The following is an 18,905-nucleotide window of genomic DNA, read 5'->3' as shown; positions in this document are numbered from 1 at the left end:
CAGTAACTGTGACATGCCACTGGGTGGAAACGGCATACAGTTTTCTGGTTTCCACATTGTCACAGTGTTCTCTTTCTCTCTGCCTTGCAAATCGCTACGTTAGTTTCAGTCTTAGGCTTGTAGTTTAATGTAGCTTCATAGACCTAACATTGTACTTAATATATAATATGTTTAATATTCAATACCCAGCTTTTTAGCCTAGTTTCATAGTCTTCCCATTGTTAGCCAAAATTTCTTCCCTGGTAATTTCTTCAAAAGACTTCTTTGAAACAGCATTCCTAAATTTTTGTTGCATATATAAAACTATTTTAGACATTTTTATTTAAACAACAATTTTTCTGGATATAAAAACTGAAGATTACACTTACTTGTCTAGAGAAGTGTGTAGCTTTTGTTTCACCCCCACTTTCATTTACTTAATGATATTAATTAGCTTATGGAGAAAAGCATGATAGGCTAACTGGCCTGCTTCCAGTGGAGCTGGGTGAGTGAAACTTTGTAAACCTTGTCAAGGGAAAACCCCAAATCTCTGAAAGGGAAATACAAAGACTGCCAATGATATTTGTGCTTTTCTTTATATGATCATACATTTTTAACTTTTAATGAATATACATTAGTTTGGTAATTTTAAACAAAATGGAACTATAGTTTATTTGGATACTAAAGCTTTTATATTGAACGTAATAGTAAAATCTATCTCCTTAAAATTAAGATTTGGAAAAACAAAACATGAGATGAATGGAACTTAGGTTCCAAAATTCACACAAGTCAGAATAATTGAAAGGAAAATAACAATCTTGAGCTAAAGATTATTAGTTGACTCGGTCTAGATATTGATAATTTAGAAATAGAAACTCAACAGCACTTTCTGAAGAAGTTGACTGAAAGACAAAAGAAGAAGAAGATTAAAAAACATTTAAAACTAATCTAGAGAAAATAGAAAAGAGTTATGTGGGGAAATGATGTCAACTGACAAATTTGTCATTTCACTGCTAAGATTACTGGGTTATTTGGAGACAGCATTATATATAAGATTGAATGTAAGATTGTTTGATAACTATTCTGCTACAGTGTCCTACCTTATCCCTGCTAATTTTTTAAGTAGGACTCTCCCACTCTTGGTACAGTTGATATTTGGAGCCAAATACTGCTTTGAGTGGGAGGGTCTGTCCTGTGCCTTGTAAAATATTCAGTAGTACAAGGTTTCAATGGCTGTCCCTAATTGTGACCACCAAAAAATGTTTCTAACTTGGCCAAATGACCCTGACATGATAGCAAAAAGGCTCCTTTGCCAATCATGTCTTCCACATCTACTAGCTCACTGCTGAATAGTTTCCAAAAGTTTTCCCCATCTCTTGTCAAGACTAGTTTCTAATTTCAGATAATATTTCTAAGTAAGCAATTGTTCACCATACTACTGTCCTATCCTGTTTATTACTATAAACCTTTAACTTCAACAAGTATCTTCTAGCAGTAACATTATACTGATGTTTGAAAAGCATAGCAAGTCAGTAGTCTCTTTCTCAAGAATATTAAACCCAGTAAGATGAAGCATAAGTTTCAAGATGAATAGAAGTTCTGGCTGTTACAGATATAAAGAAATGACAATAAAGTATTGTGAAATTCTAGAAACATACATAACTCATCCTTTTATTGTATATATCTATATCTTTTTATTTTTATTTTGCATTTTTAATGTTCTATTGCATAGCATTAAAGAAGTTTACTTTTATTCATTTCCAGGTGATGAGAAGCCAAATCAAAATTCAGGAATTATAACTCCAATCTGTGCCTTTGGATTCCTAGAAAAGCCATCATGTAGCACTGAAGATAAAAGGTCATCATAAAGAAAAACTCCCTAAGCAAACAAGCATTATGTACCAACATTCCATTTTGTGTACCTATGTCACACTGCGTCTGATTACCTCCTCAATTAAGAAGATGATCTCTGTAGATAAACAGTAATTCTGGGATATCATTTATATTTATTTATTTGTGATGTTGGCAGGAATATATTTCCTCAAAGCCTAGTCATATTACATCATCATATAAAGTAAAAGACTTTAGTTCACTTCATACAAAGTGCTCCTGTCATTGTATAAAAAGACTCTAGCTTTGAATTTGAAACTTCAGTTTAAGGAATTAAACATATTCTAAGAACTCAAATGCTCTAATCTATCTTTTATCTTCTGAAGCATGGTCAGTAACTGAATTCTTAGTGTCAGGGAATAAGAAATCAATCCCCAGTAAATAATTCACTAGTAGAGCATGAGACTCAATACATCAGGTAGGTATGTTCCATGTGCAATAAAAAAAAATGGCTTATAGAGCTGACAAATGAACATGGGAGACAGAATTAGCAAATACAGAGAACAAACAGAAGTGTCAAAGAATATTACTTTTTTATTTTAAATCACACAGTTAGATGTCTATTGAGCTCAATTAACAAAGAACCTGTTTTCACTCTAAAAGATGTTCAGTAGAGACTTGCTATAAAAACTGCCAGTTGACTGGAGGCTCCAGGTGAAAGGAGAGGAGAGTTACAGAATAACCAAATGGTATTCTGTTCTGAATGCATAAAATTTTTTTCCATAATGTGGTAAAATCTTGAGTTTGTCACAAACACTTGATGGCTACCACCTGAAAGTTGAGACAGTTTGTATAAATGAATCCTCAGTTTCTGTGAACTTTGGGAAGAGCAAGAGATAACGGACAAAGTAGAAAATCTGCTTTCCATACCCAGGAGGATGGTTTACGAAATACTCCTACTGGGCCAAGATTAAAATATGACAATTTTAATTTGGTAACATGAAGTTAGTCATATTCATGTGCTGGCCACTTCTTCATATTCATGATTGATGTGCCTCCAAGGTCTTATTTATTTCATTATTTCTCAACCCACATTTTCCTCACAGCCTGAGTCTCTCTAGGGTAGTTGATCAATGAACAATTAATGAAAACATTTTTGACAGACCATTATTGTATCTCAAATTCTAATAATGATCTGCCAGATACTTCAGAGTGCATTTAAGTAAACTTGTTTCCATTTTAATGCCTTTTTTCCCCCACTGTCATAAAGAAAAACAGAAGAGGGCTGGGGATGTGGCTCAAGTGGTAGCGCACTCGCCTGGCATGCGTGCAGCCCAGGTTCGATCCTCAGCACCACATACAAACAAAGATATTGTGTCTGCCACAAACTAAAAAATAAATATTAAAAAAAAAATTCTGTCTCTCTCACTCTCTCTTTTTTTTTTTTAAAAAAAAAGAAAACCAGAAGAAAATAATAATGAGAGAAACTCAGGTCAAATGAGGAAGTAAAGGAGCATTATTATCACTGCAAATGCCTCCTACTTTAGCTCAATGATCCCCAGAAGGATTGGAAAATATGTCATTTATATTTCACTTCTCTTTACATAAAATATATCTGTTGACCAACTTCCTCATGGCTGTCTTTACTTCTTTGTTTCGCAATGTGTATATGATGGGATTAAGTAAAGGGAATATGACAGTATGGAACACAGACACTACTTTATCTAGGGAAAACGAGTCAAAGGGACGAGCATAAATGTAGATGCTTGGTCCAAACATTAGCACCACGATGGTGATGTGGGAATAACAGGTGGACACGGCCCTGTTGGTACTCTCACCTGAACCTGAGTGCTTCTTGAGCATAACTAGAAGGAAAGCATAGGACATTAACAGAGCAATGAAACACACCATGGAGATCAGACCGCTGCTGAAGATCATCACCAACTCCTCTGGGAAGGTGTTGGCACAGGCAATCCGGACAACCTGTGTGATGTCACAGAAGTAGCTGTCCAACTCATTGGGCCCACAGAAGGGAAGTCGAACAAGGAGAGCCACCTGTATTATAGAATGGACGAAGCCCCCCATCCAGGAGACAGCCACCAGGATACAGCAGAGACGTCTATTCATGATGGTAGCGTAGTGGAGGGGGCGACAGATAGCCGCATAGCGGTCAAAGGCCATCACTGTGAGCAGGAACATCTCTGAGGCTCCAACAAAGTGCAAGAAGAAGAGTTGAGTAATGCACCCACCAAAGGAAATTGTCTTTCTTTCCACAAAGAAGTCCACAAGCATTTTAGGGGCTGTGACAGAGGAATACCAAATATCAAGGAAGGCCAAGTTAGCCAACAAGAAATACATAGGAGAAGTCAGATGGGGATCAAGTCTGATGGTGCAAATGATAAGAATATTCCCTGGAAGAATGAATAAATAGAAGGATAGAAATATAAAAAAGAGGATTAGTTGTACCTCCCGAGTCTGGGATAGGCCAGTGAGAACAAATTCTGTCACCCTGGTGTAATTTGCAGTTTCCATTTCTTCAATTAGGTTTTTTCCCCCATAATATGGCTATGAAAAATAAAGAAATGATAATTACTCCAAGTATCATTTAACTAGAATTATATCACTGTTTTCAAAGATTTTCCTCTATTCGCTGTTGTTGAGATTGCATTAGGATATGAATAGATTTGCTTACCCTGTCTTGTATTTGAAAAACCAAGATAGGGAGAAGTAAATGACAACCTTATACATTAGAAACATTGAACCATATGTAATGTATCAAATGTCTGAAAGCCAATCAGCTCTTCCATTCTATAAAATCCATTTTTTTGAAAGTCAGAAGTAATCCTTCCTCCAAATATTTACATTGATAGGCAATATGTGCAATTTTTCTGAGTTTAGCCAAATTTCAGACTGGTAATTAGAAATGCAGCCTTTTCTTTCTAGATCCTTTTTGTTGGGAAAACTTACCAATTTGAAAACTTAACCTTGTGTTATAACATCACCTACACTGATCTTTCCATATTTAATAACAGTGACCCCAGGGCTTCATGTGTATTGAATAACAAAAGCTGTCAGTTTAATTCTTGCCAATAGGTAAACAGCCACCACCGACAGTAATCCAGGTTGTCTGTATGAAAATCTTTCTGACTGTGGCCAGATCTTCAGTACCCACTAATCCACTGATCTTGAAGTTTATCCACTGTCTTAGAAAGGCAGGAGGAAGGTATAGTCATCTGAAAAATAACTACGCTCATCAACAAAGCATATTTTACTATAATGAGCCACTTTGCCATTTTAAGGAAAAAGTGGGGAAAAGATTACATTTAGATTTCTGCGTAAGGTCCAATATTGAATTCGACTCTTTATGTAGAAGAAACCCCATCAAATAAAAATGAGATAATCATTCTCTATCCAAATACATTTTCCCTTTTAAATAATGTTCAAAACTGCCATTCTAAAGCAAATATTTCTTGCAACCAACAGTCAATACTAGAACATTGCTTCTGTTTTCCTGATGTGATGACTTATAATACTGTCTCAGTGTTTCTTAAAACAAAAACAAAAACAAAAAACAAACAGAAAATATGAAAAAGATAAGGTTTTATAAAAACAAATATATATATAAAACAAGTATTTACAGACACTATGCATACTATCGACTAAAAAAGCCCAGTGTTTCTCCCTTGGAACCTACGGATTCAATTTGCACATAATTTTAATGAACATAAATATATCACTTTCAATATGCTGTATAAGAACTGTGTTATGATGATGAGAGACTTAATAAAAGTAGACACACCAAGAAAACACCAGTATTTTCCAGGAATCTGATAGCAAGAAATGAGAGACGAAAATGAAAGCACTCTGAAAGCCCAGTATTGTGAGACTATTTAGCAAAGAAGCAAGTGTTCCCATGCTACTGAATTGCCCAGTATGGACCTCAGAGAGACAATCATGTTGAATGAGATAAGGACATTTAAAATTCAGTTTAGAAGGATTTTGATAAAAAGAAAAATAATGCCTCCGGTTTTCAACCCTTCACCTTCTTAAAAACTTGGCTGTCTGCAATGACATAGTTTCTAGATTCCAGAAAACATTACTTTCACTTTACTATCTAGAGAAAGCTTTCCATAGCCTTTGTAAGTAACAACAGGGCAAAGATATGGTTGCAAATTCACGAGATACTCATTTACATACATTGATGAGTAAATTAAGAGTTTCATATCATTAAGAAAATATCCACATGGAGCATTTGGCACATTATGATTATTTGGTTCATTTGGATATTTTGATATTATGCAAACAGATGAAGTGATTAGGTTATTTGCTCATTTTGTTTTGTTTTGTTTTCATTTTTGTTTCTTGTGGTGCTGAGGATTAAACCCCAGGTGCTCCACATTCTAGGCAAGTGCTGTACCACTGAGCTATACCCCAAACTTTTAAATTTTATTTTGGGACAAGATCTGGCTAAGTAACCTAGGCTGACCTCAATTTGCCATTCTCATGCCTCAGCCTCCTGAGTAGCTGTGCTCACAAGGGTGCACCACCACAACTGGTTAGTTTTCTTTTCTGCTTAATTAAATAACAAATTTCTTATTATTAAAAGGAGAAGAATATTCTGAAGCAGTAAATGCTATTACAAGATCCTAAGCATTTTTTTTTCATTTTCACAGAGACAGCAATAGCATTCCAATCTTTGTTAGAAAGTCACCTTTTTCTCCTCTGTCCTATTCTGTATAATCCCATCAAAAGAAGTGGAAACTGTCACTAACCTACACAGAAATAATTTAGGTGAATGAGTATTGATATCTTGGAAAGACAGATGCACCTCAGGTATATTGAACAGAAAGGATCATTTTACCTTAAAAGATATCAGAGATTTCCTTTTTTACATTTCAATGCTCAGGATACAAGTGTCAAATTAGAAAGTAAAGATACATACTTTGCATTAACAACCAAAACTAACCTGATTTACTCTTTAGTGAAAAAATATAAAGCATTCATATCTCCCTTTCTCCTCATAATTATCAAGTTGAAAAGAAACATTTAACTGCAGCATCTCAATCCAACAGTCAGGCAGCCAATGAAGCCCTCTATTCCCCAAGCTAACAATGTTCAGTCACTACACATAACAGACACATGCACACACACACACAATTATAACATACCACTTCAGTAAATATGAACATGAATTTACAAAACATTAAAAAATTGTGACCCTGGCCATCATCTATCATTTAACACATGTCAAAACAAATCTTTACACGTGATATCAAAAGCTCTATCCCAGAATATAGAGTTCTGTGTCACTGTGAATTATAAATTTGTTTGTTCAGCAAATGTTTATTGAGGAACTACTGTGTGCTAACTGCTAACAATACATCAATGAGCAGGTAAGATGCAGCTTCTACCTCATTGAACTTCTCTTCTAGAAACAGGGACAATAGATCAGTAAACAAATGAGTATATAAGTACAGTAAATCATTACTGCTAGTGACAAGGGACAAGAATATAAGATAAGGGAATTACAATGGAGAGTAAATGGTTGTGGTCTATGGTGGTATATGGTAGTGTAGTGATGGAGTGTTTTGAAAAGCTTCTCTGATCTGACAACATTTCAACCAACTCTGAAGGTCAAGAGAAACACATTTTAGAAATGGAGAACAGTAAGCGTAGAGGACCTGCAGGAGGGGAAGGTTTCTGAGAACTGTAAAAGACTTGAAGCCGATAGAGGTACAAGAGCAGACTAGAGAGCCAAATTTTGAGTAATGGAACTCACGATAAGAAAATCTGATTTTAATAGCTTCCAGTAAGGTATAGAATAAAGTCCAGGACGTTTATGAATAAGATTTTATAATTTAGGAATATCACCCTGGCTGCTATATGATTAAAATTATACTGAGATATGATTGCAGAAAACATGAAGCTCAACTAAAGAGATAGCAACAGTGATTTACAAAAATGAATAGTTTGTTTAGAAAAATACAACTGATAGGATTTAGTAGTGACTCTGCATATTTCTATTTTCAACCTACCAAAGTCAGCTGAAATTTGAACCCAAATCCCTATTTTAGGGGAAGGCCTTTCTTTTCCTCTGTGTCTAAAATGAGGCAGCTCAGGTACTATGAACAATGATTGGATTTACTACACAGATTTAGGTATGCTCTGTCACATTATAAGAAAGACTGGGAATTGTGCCAATAAAATCCGGAGTGAGAAATTGCATTTGTGGGGAATTCTTGGGGGAGATGAGCCATCCATGGAGACTGAGTTAGGGCGTTTCTTTCTGAAGCTGCCATTCAGGAAGGATATCTATTCCAAACCGCCGCTTACTTTAAAGCACCTGGGTAGGTTGGTTAAGGAAATTTTACTTCATCCTGCCATCCATCCTGTACGCCTCCCCAGTTTCTGGATATAAGCTGCTGTCCTTCAAACACCACCCAGTGAATTCCCGTTCTTCACTTAGTCTACAGGGACGTGGTATCTAGAGGATGACAGTAACACCTAGGAGTACAGGTTCCTCCCTGTAGTGAGTGAACCGTGAACTCTACTCAAGGGAACCAGTGGTTTGGGGAAAACTAGGAATGTGTGCAGAAATTCTTCCTTACTCACCATACAATATTCATCCATGAATCTAGCCAGCCTCTGAGCAACCACACAGAGAATTCTTATCCCATTAATTTGAGGAATCTAAGAAGGCTATCACATAGATCCCAAAATAGTGAAAAATTAATTGAATCAGGAAATACTGGCTTACTGTCATACGAGAGAGATTTTTTTTTTTGAATCATTGTCCATTCATTTTCCTCAGATGGATTTGTGAGTGACTCAGTCAGCATCTCCCAGAGTAAGTCAGTCACCCTGGCCACTCTAGGTAACTGCAGAGCTCACAGCCAGAAGGAATGCTTTCAGTATCTACTTCAACAACATAGGAAGAAGCATTAAGCTGAAACTGAGAGACAGGGAAAACAGAGGCAGAGAGCGGGTAATATTAATGAAGGAAACAAGCTATAAAAGGAAAAGATAGCAGTACTATTTTTTCCTAAGGATGGCCACATTACATTGTTATGGGTTACACAACTACCAACTGGTAGATTTTAAAAAATATTATATAATAGAGAAAAAAAGTCCCTAAATAGATTCCTTCGTGATATTTTATTGAAAAACTTTCTCCAGAGAAGAAAGGGACATTAACCTCTGTAGTATAGGAGCTGTCTATCAAAGTAAAGGAAACACTGAGGGATGGGTGGTGAGATTGGGGTGGGAGTGCAGGGAAGAATGCAAATGAGTGCAGCATGAAGGTACTAGATTTTTAGGAAATATATAGATATGAGAAATTATTTCCAGACATTCTCCTACACCATTTTTGAGTATAACCTGGTACTGAGGTATTTCTCTTATAACAGATACAGAGCATTAGTGCCTTGTTCTAACACAGCTGAACTACTTACTAGAGCATAAAGTTACAAAAAAGAGATATCTTTGAAATAGTGGAGTAAGAAATAAAATAAACAAGGTCATTATTTAAGGCTTTTATTGTATCTTTACAACTTATAAATGCTCCATGCATGGAGACACGCATGCACACACATCTGTATTTTTAAACATATTTCCAAATCTTCTCAAAGAATTCAGATTTTTAATAGAATGAAGTACTGACTTATACCCCAGTCTGAGATGCACTGAGCAATAATTAAAGCTTTCATTCACTTCATAGATCAGCCACACAAATCTCTGTGATGTTGATAAAGTCATTCAACCTTCTTCTAAAGCAGTTTCTACCTAAAAATATGAAGAATTTTAACTAGAATTTTAAGAAATATTCTAGGTCTAAAAGGTTCTATGAAAATAAAGTTAGATTGAGAGAAAAAATCCACAAAGGTAAAGTAAAAATTATGTGAGAACCATGTGGAGGAGCCACAGTGTCACCATTGTAGATGAGTACAATACCTAAATATTGTGAAGCAATTTCCCTACTCAAGAGAAATGGAGCTCGCCTGTCTTATTGTGTAACACAGTGAGGAGGGAGTAACAAAGCATCTTCATTATCTAGACGAGTATGAGGGAAGATGGGGACCTTGAATTTCATCAATAAGCTAGTAACAGAAAATACCAAGATGCATAAATTACCTTCATTTCCTGTACACATTGTTGCCTATGCATAGTAAACTAGTCAAGAAGAACTTATTTAGATTAGGGAAGGGTGGTTTTTAACATGACCATTTTTGAGAATAACCTGGTGCTGGGGTATTTCTCTTATAACAAATATGAATCATTAGGGCCTTGGTTCTAACACAGCTGAACTACTTACCAGCTGTGTAATCCTGGTAACTCATCTCTCTCTGCCTCAATGTGCCCCAACAGTGCAATGGGATTACAGTAGCACCTACTTTACAGGTATTATTGTAAGGATTAATGAGTGAATCCATTTTGGAAAGCTTAGAAAAATATCTGGGACATAGATCAACCATAATAAAGGATGATTATTGTTATCATTTCTCCTTTCAATATGGAAACCATCATCCTAACATATGCTTCCAAAACATTGCCCCTTAATATTTGCTTTATTATTCTTGTATCTGGAAAACAAGGAACAAGACTAAGAAATAACTTAGAAAGAACAACAGGAGCACCTGACTTCTAAACATCCCATCTACTCCCATTTTACCCAAACCAACAAACCTATGACTATTCATAAATCATTATTATTCAATCTCTTAGTCACTCTCAGAAAGTCTCCTTTCCAAAATACTTAAAATTTTGTCTGAGTCTGCCCTTCAACTGGTACTGGGGATTGAACCCAGAAGCCCTCTACCCTTAGCTACAACCCAGCCCTTTTTATTTCATCTTGAGAGAAGGTCTCACTAGATTTCCAAACTTGCAATCCTCCTGCCTTAACCTCAAGTCACTGGGACTACAGTTGTGTGCCACCACATCCTGTTGTCTCTGTCATTTCTAACAAACTCCATAGAGTTGTCATTTAGGCTCCCATAAACTACTACTTTGTTCACACTTCCAATAGAAATTTTAACTCATTGCATTGTAATTTTCAGCGTATATTTTGACCAAAATATTCCAGAGACTCTGAACCCTTTCAGGTCATGGAGCAGGTATACATCTCTCTAGTGCCTAAGTCTTGACACACTAGGTACTCAATTTTTATGTTGTATGGATAGATGGATGATTACATGGATTTTTTTTGCTGGGGATTAAACTCAGGGGCACTCAACCACTGAGCCCCAGCCTTATTTTGTATTTTATTCAGAGACAGGGTCTCACTGAGTTGCTTAGTGGCTCACTTTTGCTGAGGTTGGCTTTGAACTCAATGATCCTCCTGCCTCAGCCTCCTGAGCCACTGGGATTACAGGCATGCACCACCATGCCTGGTGATTACATGGATTTTTAGGTGAATAAATAAATTAACAAATTATTTCAAAGGGAAAAAATTAAATACTTTCAAACATAATTGTTTTGCTAATTCATTTAGCAAATTTTTTTCTAGCTCTCCTTTATAAGACCTGATCTTGTTTCCTGGATTTTTTTAAAATACCTATTTCACCCTCTACTTTTAAGAGAGTTTTTTTTTTAATTTTAAGTTTTTCTCTTGTTTTTAATTTCCTATTCAATTTCAACATTGTTATTACTACCAGTTCCAATCCCTTCAAAATGACATGTCAAAGACCTCCCTTCTCTCACCCCCTTCACAGTACTCACTTGAAAAGCAATCACAAGAAGTAACTAAAAGTCTCTGGGTATCTCCTGACTGTTTTCCAAGAGGGACAGTATTCAAATTTTTGGAAGATCCTCTCTGAGGACCCATAAATCAGAATAGTGTTCTATGTTTGAGCTTATTCAAGAATGGCTCATGTTCTAAGTATGAAATGATACAGATGTCTTCTCCATGTCCTATTCAGATACCAGTCTAAGCTGATTTATTTGGTGGGATCGAGCCAATGAAGAGTCCGTTTGTTCACCACTTCCAGGGCTAAGCCCTGCTCTACCACATCACTGTTTTCCCCTAAGACACTTCTTTACTTGATACTTACTGCTTCTTTCCTGTAACCTCTGACATTTACATCGTTATCCCCATCATTTTTACTATCTTGTTGTCTCAAAGATAAAGTGATTTAAGGAAACATTGAACAGTATTCTTCCACCTACCAATTACTTTGCCAGTCTTGGTGTAGTCAGAGGCTATGAATGGTGGGAGGTAGAAGATGCCTCTTCCCACATCCATAATAGAGGGCTTTGTCACCTGTGTTTTGGCATATATCAGTTCCTGTCCTGATGTAACAATGGGATAACTAGTACCATGGGTTTTCACTATGAAAATCAAGTCTCTGGAGGCCGGGGACAGCCAAGTAAAAATAAGACCCAGAGGGAATAATTTTAAAGTTTATGTGTGCTTCATCCAATGAGCATAGAAACACAACTTTTGTGTTACACAGAACAAGACAAGAATTTCCCAGGCTTCAAGGCAGAAAACGTGATGATAAATAATAGACCTGCTACTATAAAATGTGTATTTCTAATCCACTGTCCAAGACTGTATTGTTTAGAGATGCTTGATCCTTGGGGAAGTGGAGATATGTCCAAATGCAATATTAATACTGTATAAATTGTTTAAATATTTTGCCCATGTTTGCAAGAAAGGAATTACATATTAACTCCTAAGCCAAAGTATATTTCTAACTTTATTCAGTGTTTTCTACATGTGCTTAATAATTACCTACATGTCAGACACTGTTGTAGTCACTGAACATTCAATGAATAACAAGAGAAAAATAATCTGCAAATAATCTACAAATAATAATAATAAATAATTAATAATAATAATAAATAATAATCTAAAAATAATAAAAAATAATCTACAAATCAACTTATAATTGACTACCCTATATGTAAAACCGAAAATAGTTGTCTGTATCTATAATCAAGAAATAACAGCTTGCACAGCAATTATCCTTCCTCTTATGAATGTTGTGAGTTATAAGCTATATAATCAGTTACAGGAGAACAAGAATTTTGTTGCACCAATTCCTGCCCAACAAAATTGACCACCGTAAGTAGTATATTGTAAATATTAAGTTAATGTATGATTAACTACATTGTATTTTATTACATCTATGATCTTCATTCTCATATGTTAACATTAATTACTTTCTCACAGTGTCCACTTTAACAAATAAAATTCTATAAGGAATATCACTGGGTTTTGCCTCAGTTTTATTCTATCAGTCTGATCACAATCTCATATCTTTCAGAAATTATTCTCCTAAAATCACTTGTTTGAGACCAAATAAAATAATCAGTATGAGGTTGATAAAAATACAATGAAGAGGGGCTGGGATTATGGCTCAATGGCAGAGCACTTGCCTCGAATATGTGAGGCACTGGGTTCAATCCTCAGCACCACTTGAAAATTAACAAAATAAAAATATTTTTTAAAGAAATTATATAAAAATACAAATATACTTTTTTTTAAAAAAGCAGTGAAGCACAATGTAAAAGGAAAAACACAAATATATTTAACAGAATGCTATATACTTAGAAGTAATCTACATGAAAATACAAATATTGCCAATTTAATTTCATTTGAAATTTCACAAAATATTGATGTTTTTTATCTTATTGTTTTGGCTAAATAATCACATGAAGTTTGATCAACAAACAGAGAAAACATCCTTTTTTTGTATTTATATTTGAGAACTGCAGAATTTACAATATTTTAACCAAAATTAATAGCAAAATATTTTTTTAAAAACCACCTAATTTAAAAATCATAAAATCAACTCTGAGTAGCCAAAGAGTTGTTTAAGAAGCTAAAGCAGTAAGTAGGAGAAAACCCTCAAGTACAAGCAAGCAAAGAAATCGGAGAACAGTTTTATTTTGCCTGGATGATCTCATTTCTCAGACTGGCAGTGCTCAGCCTGGAGAGAAAACTACCTGGCTTGTGTGTTCTCCTCACAGGGAAAAGGCAAGGGAGGTGAATAATCAGTCTAACCATCCTACTGGGACAAAGCTCAGGCAAAAATTTTCAGTCTCTCCCTAACCAGATTGCTAGAGAGATTGACCATGACAGTTGTGTGACAATGGATAGAATAAAAAGAAAGTATCAGGACCATCAATATCAGCCATATGGTGAGAATCAGGTGGTCTCCATATCCCACTCTAAGCAGGACTCCAGTGGCCTTCTGTGCTGAGGACCTCAGTACATCCTGCAGTTACCACGCGAACCTACAGATTTCACCACCAAGGAGCATGAGTAATTTCTGCTGTAGATACTCTATAGCAGTTGACTTCAGAGTATCCCAGCAACTTTTGTCACTGAGATTAGTAACCAAAGATCACCACTGTTTTATTCAGCATTTTTGTCACTGTGACACAACAAGAACAAAGAAGAAAATGAAAAGTTTGTTTGGGACTCATGGTTTCAGAGGCCTTAGTCCACAGATGGCCAAACCATTGCTCTGGACACAAGGTGAGTATGGATATCATGGCAGAAGAGGTTAGATCAAGGCTGTCAAAACCCAATAATTTCACCTCAAAACTTTCTTCAATTGTCTCAGATGAGTTTTCGGTGAACACCTCATATCTAAATCATAACAATCACAAAACAGGAAAATATGACATCACCTGTGAATTGCCTAACAAAAATTCAAAATAACAGACGCATGGCCATGTATGGTGGCATGTGTCTGCTGTCCTAGCTACTTAAGAAGCAGAAACTAGAGAATTGTTGAGCGCAGGCAGTAAAAAAAAAAAGACAGGGCAAAGTAGTGAGACTCATAATTCAAAAGTCAAAAAAAAAAAATGAGCAAGCAAAAAAAATCAAGGCAAACCAAATGGAACATAAACCAGACACATGGGCCAATGGAACAGTTCAACAATAACTCCATGCGTTTACTCAAGTGATTTTTAACAAAAGAGACAAGAAGACCTGGGCACAGTGGTACACTCCTGTAATCCCAGTGCTCAGGAGGCTGAGGCAGAGGATTGTGAGTTCAAAACCAGCCTCAGCAACAACAAGGCACTAAGCAACTCAATGGGACTCTGTCTCTAAATAAAATACAAAATAGGTCTGAGGATGTGGTCAGTGGTTGAGTGTCCCTGAGTTCAATTCCCAGTAACAAAAAGAAAAAAAAAAAAACAAGAAGACATACGGGGAAAAGGCAGTCAAAACAATAAATGGTACTAGGAACCTGGATATCCACATGCTGAAGAATAAAATGACCTCTATCTCTTAATAGTTACAAATATCAACTCAAAACAAATTAAAGTCTTAAATGTTAGATTTGAAACTATGAAAACCCTAGTAAAAAACAAAGGACAAATAGTTCAGAATTTTGGATTGGGTAAGGGCTTTTTTAGAAATAACTCCAAGTGCATAAGAAAGAAAAGCAAAAATTGATAAATAGAATTCTATCAAACTAAAATTGTTTCTTCATAGAAAATGAAACAATCAGAGAGCAAAAAGAAAAACTACAGAATAAGAAGAAATATTTTAAAACATTATATCTAACAAGAAATTAATATTCATGATACGTAAGAAAGTAAAAAAAAAACCTCAACAGCAAAACAAAAATAAAAATCAAATAAAATACACCATAGATCTAAATAGATATGTCCCAAAGGAAGTCCTATAAATGGTCAACATATATATGAAAAATACTGAGAATTAGTAATCATCAGGGAAAAGCAAGTCAAAACTACAATTAGATACCTCACTTAGAACTGTTATTATCAAAAATACTAAAGATAAAATATGCTGATGAAGATGTGGAAAAAAGAAATCCTTACACACTGTCTGTGAGAAATTGAATTAATATATCCACTATGGAAAGAATACAAATGCCTCAAAAAACTAAAAACTACCACATGATCCAACAGTTCCTATGTGAGTGTGTATTAAAAGAAAAGGAATTCACTAAGTCAAAGAGATAGATATCTGCACTCCCATGTTTATTGCAGCACTTCCATATTATCCAAGAAATGGAAGCAACTGTAGTTTCCACTGAAGTATAAACAAAGAAAATATGGTTCATGTACACAATGAAATACTATTAAGCCATAAACAAGATGAAATTCTGTCATTTGTGACATCATAGATGGGCTTGGAGAACATTCTGTTAAGTGAAATAAGCCAAGCACAGAAAGAAAAAAAGAATGCATGATCTTACTCCTACAGGGAATCTAAAAAAAGTTGATCTTCACTCACAGATGTTCTAGGAGAGCAAAGAAAGCAGAAGGGAGACATTTAAAAGAAACAATAAATAAATAAATAAATAAACCTTTAGAACTGAAAGGTTTAAGGCTCTGGATATTAAAGACCTACTGAGTGCCACCTCAATTAATTTTCAAAAATGCCAAGACATGCTATCATGAAATTTTGTTACCCTAGAGACTGAAATTATAAAATCATTAGGAAAGAGAAAATACACTGGCTACAAATAATGAAGCAAAAATCTGAATAGGGTAAGAGCAAAACTGAACCTACAATACAATACGAGAGGATCTTCAAATAGATTTTCAGACTAAAAAATCTACATAGGACAAGGCCAGCCATCAGATTCAGGAAGAAAGAATAAACATTTTGAATCATGCAAGATTAATAAAATTTACTTCCCAGATGTTCTTTGAGAGTGTGGAGCAGTGTGACACAGAAAAACAAGAGGAAGAGACAGGATCAAGAATTCAATGCAAGCTGGGCACGGTGGCCCATGCTTATAATCCCAGTGACTCAGGAGGCTGGGGCAAGAGGACCGTGAGTTCAAAGCCAGCCTAAGCAATTTGGTAAGTCCTTGTTTCTAAATAAAATATAAAAAAGGTCTGGGAATATGGCTTAGTGGTTAAGCACCCCAAAGTTCAATCCCCAGTACCAAAAAATAAATAACAAAATGCAGGGAGGAGGCAAAGGCACGCACTCTTCAGGTGACAGCTGTAGTTGGCACAGTGGGCAACAGAAATGGAAAAAAGCAAAAGGATATTTGTTTTGGTGCCAGGGATTGAACCCAAGGCCTCCATGCTCCTCCGCCCATCCTTATGTGTCTTAAAGCCAAGATGACAACGTTCTATTTGTAAATCATATGTCTCTGTTGGCAACTAGGGGTGAATTATAGAAAGACAGCACAGGAGAGTGAACTATTTCTTTCTCTTAATCTCCATTACCACCCCTGCACCTGACCATTCTCCTGACCAGTGTCCAAAACACCTCAGAGATTTCAGGAGGTGAGTTTCTCCTCAGCATTCTTGTTAGTTCTTTAGAACCAGGCTCATCAACCCCGCCTTGTCTTTGCCTTCTCTCTTCCAAACGTTTCTTGGAACCTTGTCTGCTGTTCTAACCTCTGTCCTGTCTTCTTTATCTTGTTGATCTGAACTATTGCTATTGTTGTTGTTTATATTATTATACTTAGCTCTTAGGAGAACACCCAATATAACTGGCCATTTTAATTATAATTTCAGTGTGTTTCTGGTCTATCTTAAAAAATCAGGAGTTATAAGAGCAAAAAAGTGACTTTTGGCACAGGGAAAGAAAAATTAAAAATGAGTATAAGGAAATACAAAGAAACGTTAATGCTGATGGTGTGTAGAAGGGCTAAAACATGGAGAAACCACCTCAAAGGGTTCTCAAAAGAGCCCCACAGTTACTATTGGCATCCCCTAGTTCATACCCAGCTGCCAAAGACAGACAGAACAGAGCAAAATTTCCCCAGAACTACCAGAAATAGTCAGGTCTCAGTTACTAAGAGAAATAAAAGGAACAGTGAATACTGGGACGGCAACTGGGAAACTGACAAGTACCTAATGTGAAGCCATTGCTATGCAATACATTAAGAGCAGAAAGCAATGTGCATTATTTATACCCTTGATCAGTTGTAGAAATGAGGTTAAAACCACTAACAACAAATCAAAAATAAATGTCTAATAATGTTTTATGAGTTTATACAGGGTTTCAGAAAGCATGCAGAAAATAAACACTGGACAAAAATAAACATCTCTGAACTCTTGAAAGATACCAGACAAAATGTAAAGTAATTCCTCAGAATAAAAATGCCTTTTGAGGATATCCAGCTGTTTTCTAGCTTTACAAATAAAAACCCAGAAACAAAATGAATTTATTCCATTTTGTCCTTTTTGAGTATTGAAAACAGTTTTAATCAAAATTTATAATAGAACCACAAGTTCTTGACTTAGTCTTTTCAACAGTTCAAATACCAATTCATTTGGTTTTAATTAATCTAGTCTGTGTGTTGGGAAAAATAAAAGTAAGATTGCTTTAGTAAAAGTATGACTACATTACTGAAGTGGGAAAGTACTCAAATTCTCCAAAAAGGACTTTTTAGAAAATTGCTTTCCATTTCAACATATGTAAAATTCCCTCATTTTTTTTCCTAGACAGAAACCATTCTTTGAGCAGTTCTTCAATTTATACTAACTCCTTCATCATAGGAAGCATATATTTCTATGTCTACATTTGTTATATATTATATTAAAATCATTTTTTATAAATCTGTCTGTCCTACTAGATGTTATGATATTTGTGAGAAAGACTTAAGAAAGCAGGAAGGAGGGAGGGAACAAGAATGCAGCTCCCGGGAAGTTAGACTTTCTCTAAGAATCTGATTCCCTGGGACTCTCATTCCCTTGTACCACCATCCGAAATTGCCAAATAGTAGTTTACTGCATGGTTCATGCAGATAAAAGTGATTTGAGGGCTGGGGCTGTAGGTCAGCAGCAGAGTGCTTGCCTAGCATGCGTGAGGCACTGGGTTCGATCCTCAGCACCACATTAAAAAATAAATAAATAAATAAGACATTCTGTCCATCTACAAGTACAAAAATAAAAATTTTTTTAAAAAAGAAAGTGATTTGAAGCAGGGAAAGGAGATGCTGAGGAGTGTCTTCCACTATAGGTAAAAGAGGATAAACCTTGCCTGTTTGGAAAAGTTTAAGTTTAACCCACCATACAGTAGATTCAAACTGTTCTCTGCTGGATGAAAAGTACAAGATAGTTTCACGAACTAATTATTAAAATTTTGACAAATTAGGAACCACTGAAGGTAGCAGCTAATTCTCTGCTTTTGCAGTTCTGACAAA

At 35.6% G+C, this 18,905-nt stretch overlaps 1 protein-coding gene across 1 annotated transcript; it reads right to left on the bottom strand.

Annotated features, from left to right (window-relative positions):
• Positions 1 to 3,399: 3,399 nt before the first annotated feature.
• On the bottom strand, positions 3,400 to 4,341 carry LOC101958842 (olfactory receptor 4M1). Its single transcript, XM_005341395.3, has one exon. The coding sequence runs from the start codon at positions 4,339 to 4,341 to the stop codon at positions 3,400 to 3,402; it is 942 nt and encodes a 313-aa protein (XP_005341452.2).
• Positions 4,342 to 18,905: the final 14,564 nt, after the last annotated feature.

The sequence above is a fragment of the Ictidomys tridecemlineatus genome, chromosome 5 (assembly GCF_052094955.1).
Source record: "Ictidomys tridecemlineatus isolate mIctTri1 chromosome 5, mIctTri1.hap1, whole genome shotgun sequence".
NCBI classification, from domain to species: Eukaryota; Metazoa; Chordata; class Mammalia; order Rodentia; family Sciuridae; genus Ictidomys; species Ictidomys tridecemlineatus.
The sequence above is the reverse complement of the archived record's forward strand: the minus strand, read 5'-3'. Positions and strand labels throughout refer to the sequence as shown.

Bases quoted from the DNA above. Each gene is read 5' to 3' on its own strand.
- LOC101958842 (XM_005341395.3), bottom strand. From the start codon at position 4,341: ATGGAAACTGCAAATTACACCAGGGTGACAGAATTTGTTCTCACTGGC.